This window comes from Sapajus apella, unplaced genomic scaffold, assembly GCF_009761245.1.
Source record: "Sapajus apella isolate SASKATOON/1434 unplaced genomic scaffold, GSC_monkey_1.0 scaffold1, whole genome shotgun sequence".
NCBI classification, from domain to species: domain Eukaryota; kingdom Metazoa; phylum Chordata; class Mammalia; order Primates; family Cebidae; genus Sapajus; species Sapajus apella.
The window spans coordinates 12,707,030-12,716,124 of record NW_022436941.1 but is presented as its reverse complement, the minus strand read 5'-3'; the positions used below and the strand labels follow the sequence as shown (position 1 = coordinate 12,716,124).

Below are 9,095 nucleotides of genomic sequence, written 5' to 3'. Positions count from 1 at the left end.
AGGGAGAGACGTTCCAACAAAGAGATAAAAGACGAGGTACATGTAAGATTGTTGCATATGTACACGTACCTCGTCTTTTATCTCTTTGTTGGAACGTCTCTCCCTCCTTACTTACTCAGGCCTTATCCTTATCTGAGGGGTTAACTGATAGAAATCGATAAAGGATAAGCTTTCATGTCCAGGAGGTATTTGTGGTTTAATTAAGAAGTGCCAAAAAGCCTTCAGGCCTTAAAGAAATACCATGATAACAGAGTTTTCCTGGACTCAAAAGCTGACTTGGGTTTAGAAACTAGTCTTTCCTCTTTATTGCTTTCCCCAGAAAGAGCAATGGCAACCTTTTCATTTTTTAAATTTTCAATTGAATTAAAATTCAAATCAAATCTTAATTCTACTTGATCATAGCTCTTGTGAAAGATTCTTAGGGAAAAGAATAACATGAAAGTTGGGATGGCTGTTGCTTGTAGATTGGATTTTCATGGCTGAATCATTCCTACGGTTAATTGAAAGTTAAACGCATATAAAAACGAGTTGGCAAGGGCTGATTCTGTACATTCTCAAGAAGCTCCCAAGTTTTGTTTTGTTTCTTTTTTCATGAGCACCCAGAATCTTTCCTCTCACTGGATCCAGATTTTATTCTCAGGGTATCTAACCAGATGATGCAACATCTGTGCTCTCTTTTAAGAACGTGAGAAATTAAGCTTTTTTCATTTTTCCTCTCCTTGCTTTCTGGGAAATCTAATCAAAACTGCTCAGACTTCCCTTTTCTTGTTTGCTTTAGAAGACAGCTTGCTGGAAGAGTTCTGTGGAGGTCTCCCACCTGTGGAGAAGAATGATAGAAAAATTAGCCTGATTATGGAACTGTCGACCCAGGTTTCCCTTCAGACCGAGAGGATCACTCAGCTTCAAGAAATTTTGGAGGAAAAGGAAAGGAAGATTCAGCAGCTGGAAGCTGAGCGGAGTGCCCAACCTTCCCAAGAGGTCAAGGACCCTCCAGAATGTTTACAAAAAGCCCCAATTTTCTCTTTTGATGATGTCCCTCTTGTGGTCTCTGATGAGAATTTGTAAAGATTCCCAGTAAGAAAACAATAAAAGTTTTTAAAGTGTCATCCAGGTACAGTCAGATCCCACCAATCACAAGTAGTCTCCTAGGTGACAAACTCAAGTTCAAGTCCATGGGTTTGAATGTATACTATAATGTTCATATTGGAAGGAAACAAAATAAAGGAAATGTTCAGGAGGAAACGCTGCATGTTTCCCCTTCAGACAGCAATAGTCACGTAAACCACGCAGCTGTAGACTACTGTGTTTTTAGACATTCCTGGTAGGAGTGGGGGGAGGGAAGGAAACAATAGTAGACAGATGGTGAAAGAACTTAGCATTATCCTCTTACCAGAGATTTGTCACACTGCGAGGGAGGGGTGGCACCGACCAGTTTAGTATGCAGCTCTATTGTGAAAAGAAAGCTGCCATGGAGGGCAAGCTTCAAACCGGTGAATGTTGGGGTACTAAAGAGCAGGAGCCGCCAGCAGAGTAAATAGCCATGAGGTCTGTCCTTTCATGTCCTCAAGAGTTTATTTCTTTATGGCATGCATTTTATTAACATTAGCAAGGATAGAAAGGAAATAAAACTAAAGCAATAAAAACAATTAAAAATGGGTGAATCAGAGCTGCGGTCCTTTGGGAAAAGTGTCCTGGTTCAGTATCTCCCTGGGAAAACACACAACACTGATTTTTCCCTTAGGAAAAAGACTAAAGCCAAAGAAAAATACAATCTTCTATTCTGATTTTACCAATGAGCTGTGAACAGTGCAAAATACTTGTAGGAATAATGGAGAATAGGCAAAGGAAAGCTGCCCTATAATTAATGGAATAAAAGAAATCAGATCATATTTCTCTTCCACTCAACCCCCTTAAATAAACTATTTCCCACCAAAGGGAGAAGCTAGGTACTAACTGTGAGGAAGACTTTGGTCCTTAATTCTTACTGTTCTGGTACAGCATCACTCAGGCAAACAGCTCTAGCTCTCTCATGAGTATGACTGTAATGCTAGTTTTCCATTTAATTCAACTGGTTCAACAAATCCTCATCAAATACTCTTCTATCTGGAAGGCACAATAATAGATGCTAGAAATCACAGCAAACATGAGAATCACTATTTTCACCATCCGGAAGTTCACAGATACACAGGATCTCCTTAAAAGTAAGCCTGATTGTATCGAGAGATGGGAAATTGGAGAAGGGAAGTGGGTGAACATGGGGTAAACCTGATCAGCATGGCTTCAGCAACGGTTCTCAGATATACTGAGCATGAGTAATCAGCAAGAATGTACATTCCTGGCTTCTGGTTTAGGGCCCAGGAAGATACATTTTAACAAACACATGTGGCATTTCTGATGAACGTATTCCAGAAACTACATTTTAGGCCACATTGGTTTAGGGATGGCTTCAAGCAGCCCTATTACACTTTTGGCTCCCGGACTAATAGAGAATCCCCAGAAGGAGAATTTCCCCTTGCAATCTGGGTTGAGTCTTATACACTATTTAACTATTGCATAATCTTATGATGGATCCCGACTATCTACAAAACAGTTTCCAAATGTGATTTTTTTTAAAACAAAAAGGAATTAATTGAGTTCTTGACTCACTTAAGATGACTTATCGATATTGACTCCAGAGGTTCACTACCCCCTAACAAGAAAAACGCAAAAAACAAAAATCATGGGTCCTATCAGAAGCCTCTGTTTTCAACCAGAGCTAGATTTTTCCCTCAGTATTTAACCTCAGTTTTGCCTGCAATTGCTACAAGTATGCACAGGTGCAGCTCTATATCAGAAATGAAACTAAATCACTGATCATGAATATACACTACCCCAGAAAGTAGTTAAAAGTACCTCTTGGCCGGGCGCGGTGGCTCAAGCCTGTAATCCCAGCACTTTGGGAGGCCGAGGCGGGTGGATCACGAGGTCAAGAGATCGAGACCATCCTGGTCAACATGGTGAAACCCCGTCTCTACCAAAAATACAAAAAATTAGCTGGGCATGGTGGTGCGTGCCTGTAATCCCAGCTACTCAGAAGGCTGAGGCAGGAGAATTGCCTGAAACCAGGAGGCAGAGGTTGCGGTGAGCCGAGATCGCGCCATTGCACTCCAGCCTGGGTAACATGAGTGAAACTCCGTCTCAAAAAAAAAAAAAAAAAAAAAAAGTACCTCTTTATCTTTTCCATAGGGTGCACTTCAGTTCCTACAAAATCTACTTCAGAGATCCCTTCTTGCTGGTCCCTCCTTTTCTCACCTCCCAAGCCTCATGATTTCCCTGCTCTTTTCTTTTTTTCTGGCCTAGGTGTCTCTGTTGCAGTCATGACACTATCCATTGCCCCTGTCCATTGCCCCTGACACTATCATGAGGCTGAGGCATGTTCTTATTGTGTATTTCTAGGAGAAAGCTTTAAATCTTTCCCTTGATTAATAGTAGACCATCTGCAAGACAAACTGACAACTCCACAATTTTGTTGTGTTATTATGCTAACCAACTTTCCATCTTTTATTTTACCAAAGATTGTCTTAATCTTATGGGATATTGGGAGTGAGATATCTCAGTCTCACTATAGAAAAGTAGAGAGAGAGATGGAGAGAGAAAAAAATTCATCACATTCCAGATAGAGGGGTGTCAACTTCTAGATCAATTTCCCCTGGCTAATGTCCTGAGTAGCCCTCACTATGAAAGCAGTCTTACAGTGGAGATAAAGTAACAGGCAGAGCAGGAGCTGCTATTAATAATTAATTGAGCCTGTCACCTCTAAATATCCAAGGACCAGACACTGAAGAATAAAGCACTAAGGGTCATATTACCCTGCAAAACCATCTTTACAAGAAGCTCATCTTGACTCAGGTCGAGGTTACTGCCATATTAGAAGTTGGGAGGAAATTTGGCCCAAAGGTATGAATGGACTAATCTCTGTTAGGGACATCTTAGTAACAAGACATTTTTATGTGTCTGGGGTTGGAAGAGAGGGGATGAAAGGAGTGTTATTGACCCCAGAAGAAGTTATTCTTTTCCTTTATTTGTTTTTAAATCTAATATTATTTAAAGATAGGGTCTTACTCTGTGGCCCAGGCTAGAGTGCGGTGGCACAATCATGGCTCACTGCAGTCTCAGCCTTCTGGGTTCAAGCAATCTCCCTGTCTCAGCATGAGGAGTAGCTGGGGCCACAGGCATGAGCCACCACACTCGGCTAATTGTTTTAGTTTATTATAGAGACTGGATCTTGCAATGTTGCCCAGGCTGGTCTTGAACTTCTGGCTTCAAGTAGTCCTCCTGCCTTGGCTTTCTAAGCTCTAGAATTACAGGCATGAGCCACCAGACCCAACTGGAGAAATTTAAAAGTAGAAAAATTCACATTCCCAGCTGAATCTTTATGTGATTGTATGCCCCAAAGTTCATTTCTATGTTCTGTCAAACCTCTAGGAAATTGAGTAGTAAAATTCAAATTGTGCTAAACACCTGGTTCAGACAAACTGAAAATCAGATTATAGCCTACACTGTAAACAAAAATCTCATTTTCTTAGAGCAAATCGGGTTGCTGAAGTAGTTCACACTGATCATTAAAATATCAGGTATAAATATAACAAGGCAATTCACATGCTAATGATCCTATTTTTTAATGAAAATTCAGCAAATCATCAGGCAATATATCTGATTCAAAACTAACTGAAAATCTGGGAAATAAGGTACTTAGCAAGAGTACCACAAGCCATTCTCTAATAGTATAAGAACATTTACAGAACTATATGCATAGTTTAATTCTCCTTTTTCACCAGTCATGAACTTTTCTCAGACAGAAAGCTAAATTAAATATGTAACATTTCTAACCAATTTAAGTAAACATTGGATTTAACAATTTAGTTTCATTATTATATTAGTGGACTTCCAAATACTTTCATGGAAAGCTGAAATCATAGCAATAAATTTGTTAAAGATTAGTAGAAAAGCAAGTCATTGGAGTAACTGGCTCGGGGTTGCCCTAGTATTCAGCAAAAGCAGAGAAATTATAATACTTTCTAAGTACATTTCTCGAAAAGAATGAATCTAATGCAATTCCAATTATCTCCTTTACTCTATTTCAAAATTCAATCATTTTCTTCTACATTACACTGAAATAAATAATTTTTGATTTAATGCAATAAATAGAGAATTGTTGATAAGTTATAGGCTTAAGTAAAAATAATATTTGTCAATTATCAAGTATAGAAACTGCAAAGACAAAATTATTCTAAAAGATTTTTTAAAACATTTTAAAAAGACATAGGAAACCAAATGTTTGAGATTCAAAGTTTGATTCTCATAATTTGAAATTAGACAACAAAAAAGAACAAATTACAAAGAATAAATAATTATTATAATTTCTTCCTGGTTTTACTACAAAATTTTTTATTACGATTTCCCACACACAAGAGAACTTTCCTGCTAAAAGAGGAGAATCAAGTTCAAGTAGGAAATAACCTTTTTAAAATAGAAGAACAAGTACACTGGGACAAAGTTCACAGCAAAAGATAGGCCTTGCCAGGAGATTTCCCACACCTAATGAAATTATGACTTTTATGGTAAAACAAAACAAAACAAAAAGCAGTTTTTATTCTCAGCTTTCAAAAGAAATCATTTTCAAAGCCAGACACTCTCCCTCTCCCCACCCTCCACCTTCAAGTAGGCCTTGGTGTCTGCTGTTCCCTTCTCTGTGTTCTTGTGGACTCAATGTTTAGCTCCCACTGATAAGTGAGAGTTTAGCTCACTTATAAGTGAGAACAGGTACTTGGTTTTCTTTTCCCTGACGTTAATCTGTTTATGATTATGGCCTCCAGCTTCATCTGTGTTGCTGCAAAGGAAATAAACTCATTCTTTCCTATGGCTATAGTATTCCATGGTGTATATGTACCACATTTTCTTTATCCAGCTTATCACTGATGGGCATTTAGGTTGATTTCGTGACTTTGCTATTGTGAATAGTGCTGCAATGAACATACATGTGAATGTGTCTTGTGGTAGAACGATTTATGTTCCTTTGGGTATATACCCAATAATAGGATTCCTAGGTCAAATGGTACTTCTGTTTTAAAATCTTTGAGAAATTGCCACACTGTTTTCCACAATGACTAAACTAGTTTACATGACCACCAGCAGCATATAAGCATTCCCTTTTCTGTGCAACATTACCAGCATGTCTTATTTTTTTGACTTTTTAATAGTAGCCATTCTGACTGGGAGGAGATTGTATCTTATTGTGATTTTGATTTGCGTTTCTCTAATGATTAGAGATGTTGAGTATTTTTTCATATTTGTTGCCCATATGTATATCTTCTTTTCAAAAGTGTCTGTTCATGTCCTTTGCCTACTTTTTAATAGAGTTGTTTGTTCTTTGCTTGATAATTTGTTTAAATCCCTTATATATTCTGGATATTAGACCTTCGTAGGATGCATAGTTTGCAATTTTTTTCTGCCCTTCTGTAGGTTGTCTGTTTTTTCTGCTGATAGTTTCCTTTGCTGTGCGGAAGCTCTGTAGTTTAATTTGGTCTCATTTCTCAATTTTGGTTTTTGTTGCAATTGCTTTTGGTGTCTTTATCATGAAATCTTTGCCACGGCCTACATCCAGAATGGTGTTTTCTAGGTTATCTTCCAGGATTTTTATAGTTTTAGGTCTTACATTTAATTTTTAAATTCATCTTGAGTTGATTTTTGTATATGGTTAAGGACAGAGTCTGGTTTCAATCTTCTGTATATGGCTACCTACTATTCCCACCCAGCAATTTTTTTGAATACAGCTAGTATCTCACCATTTTTTAGGTACAGCTTCCTATTCCCATTGCTTGTTTTGTAGACTTTGTTACAGATCAGTTGGTTGTAGGTTTCTGGCAATATTTCCGGGTTCTCTATTTTGTTCCATTGGCCTATATGTCTTTGTACCAGTATCATGCTATTTTGGTTACTGTAACCTCGTAGTATAGTTTGAAGTCAGGTAATGTGATGTCTCCCGCTTTGTTCTTTTTGCTTGGAATTGCCTTAGCTCTTTTTTGGTTCCGTATGAATTTAAAATAGTTTTTATTTCTAATTTAATGATGAATATCATTGGTAGTTTGATAGGAATAGCAATGATTCTGTAAATTGCTTTGGGCAGTATGGTTATTTTAGCAATATTCTTCCTACCCATGAGCAAGGGATGTGTTTTTTTTTTTTTTTTTGCTATTGTGAATGGAATTGTGTTCTTGATTTGGTTCTCAATTTGGATGTTGTTGGTGCATAGAAATGAACAAATGATTTTTGTACGTTGATTTTGTATCCTGAAACTGTGCTAAAGTTGTTTAGCAGATCTAGAAGCTTTTGGGCAGAGACCATGGGGTTTTCTAGTTATAGAATCATATCATCTGCAAACAGAGATAGTTCGACTTCTTCTCTTTGGATGCCTTTTATTTCTTTCCCTTGCCTGATTGCTCTGGCTAGGATTTCCAGTACTGTGTTGAATAGGAATGATGAGAGAGTGCATCCTTCTGTTGTTCCAGTTCTCAAGGGGAGTGCTTCCAGCTTTTGCCTATTCAGCATGATGTTGTACATTTTCAATAGCATGAACTTACAGCAGGATGACATTTATTTATCTGACCATTTCCATCTCTATGGTTTACTATTGTTTTTTGTTTAACAAAGAATGACCCTTGGTGCACATTTCCAGTAGTACCCAGTTTTTCCGTTCTTGGATAGGAAATCACATGGCACGTTGTCTAATAACTCTTTAATCTATTTTCCTAAATGTCACAAATAAGCCTCATCAACAGTTCATTATCTGAGATCACCTTTTTCATAGCATGATATCACAGGCAATGGATGACAGCAGAATGGAAGAAAAAGAACTAGCCCAGAACCAGCCCTTTGTCATATGAGGTCCAAGCAATGAAAACCGTGAGTTATCATTAAAAGAAAAAAGCTGATAATATAATCTTTGGCCTTGCAATAATAAAAAAAAAGTATACCTTATTGCCTAGCTCCTATTGAAATAAAGTTGGTATGGTGATGGTGAAAGGAGCAACAGACACTCATCCTGGATGCCCACTACCTTGCTCCAGACCTGCACTTACTAAACATCAGCTATGTATATAGGAATGTAACTAATATTTACACAGAAATTTACAATTATTTAAAAGATTTCTTTTTTTTTTGAGACGGAGTCTTGCTCTGTCACCAGTCTGGAGTGCAGTGGCGCAATCTTGGCTCACTGCAACTTCCGCCTCCTGGGTTCAAACGATTCTTCTGCCTCAGCCTCCTGAGTAGCTGGGACCACAGGTGCGTGCCACTACACCCGGCTAATTTTTTTGTATTTTTAATAGAGACGAGGTTTCACCGTGTTGGCCAGGTGGTTTCAATCTCTTGACCTCGTGATCTGCCCGCCTCGGCCTCCCAAAGTGCTGGGATATTTAAAAGATTTCAAATAGAGTCTTTTATTTGATCATCATGAAGAAGGTTTTAGCTAGATAACTAGTCCTAATCTTATAACTAGAAAATGCCAGTACCCCCAGGCCAGTATATTTCATCACTCACCACTCCTGTAAGTTAGACAACAAGATATTTATTGCCTGTACTCCCTTTCTCAAGTCAGCCTCCATCCGATTGATAAGAAAAACAGTTTTCCATGGTCATCTTCTTTCTCAAGCTTGTTCCTTTATAGGGGTCCAAAAAGTGGTCCAGATTAAACTGACCGACTGTTTGGTTCGGCACAGAACAGTGTTTTGTGTTTTGTTTGCTCATTTTGTTTTGTTTTAAAGTAAATGCTTTCAAGAAGGGTAGGGGCTGCACTCTACAGCTTGCTCCAGGTCGCACCATTTCCTATTGTCTTATGCAGTGTTGTTTAAGGCATTTGTCTTGCCTGCCTGGTTCTATTGGTAAATAGGTTTGTGACCCCTGCCTGAAATACTTTCAATTGTGTATACCAGGTCTGATTTGGTATGCTGTGGTTGTAAACTTTTGATTTATAGTCTAAAATAAACATTCAAAATGAGTGCATTACATCCTGCATTTAACATTAATACACATTTACACATGTATGATAAAGAAGGAAA

At 38.1% G+C, this 9,095-nt stretch overlaps 1 protein-coding gene across 1 annotated transcript in view; it reads left to right on the top strand.

Annotated features, from left to right (window-relative positions):
* Positions 1 to 1,110, top strand: part of CCDC192 (coiled-coil domain containing 192) — a 205,126-nt gene extending 204,016 nt beyond the window's left edge. The window contains 1 exon segment of the mRNA XM_032262830.1: positions 779 to 1,110. Coding sequence (XP_032118721.1) covers positions 779 to 1,065 — 287 coding nt within the window. The 3' untranslated portion in view covers positions 1,066 to 1,110.
* The last annotated feature ends 7,985 nt before the right edge of the window (positions 1,111 to 9,095 follow it).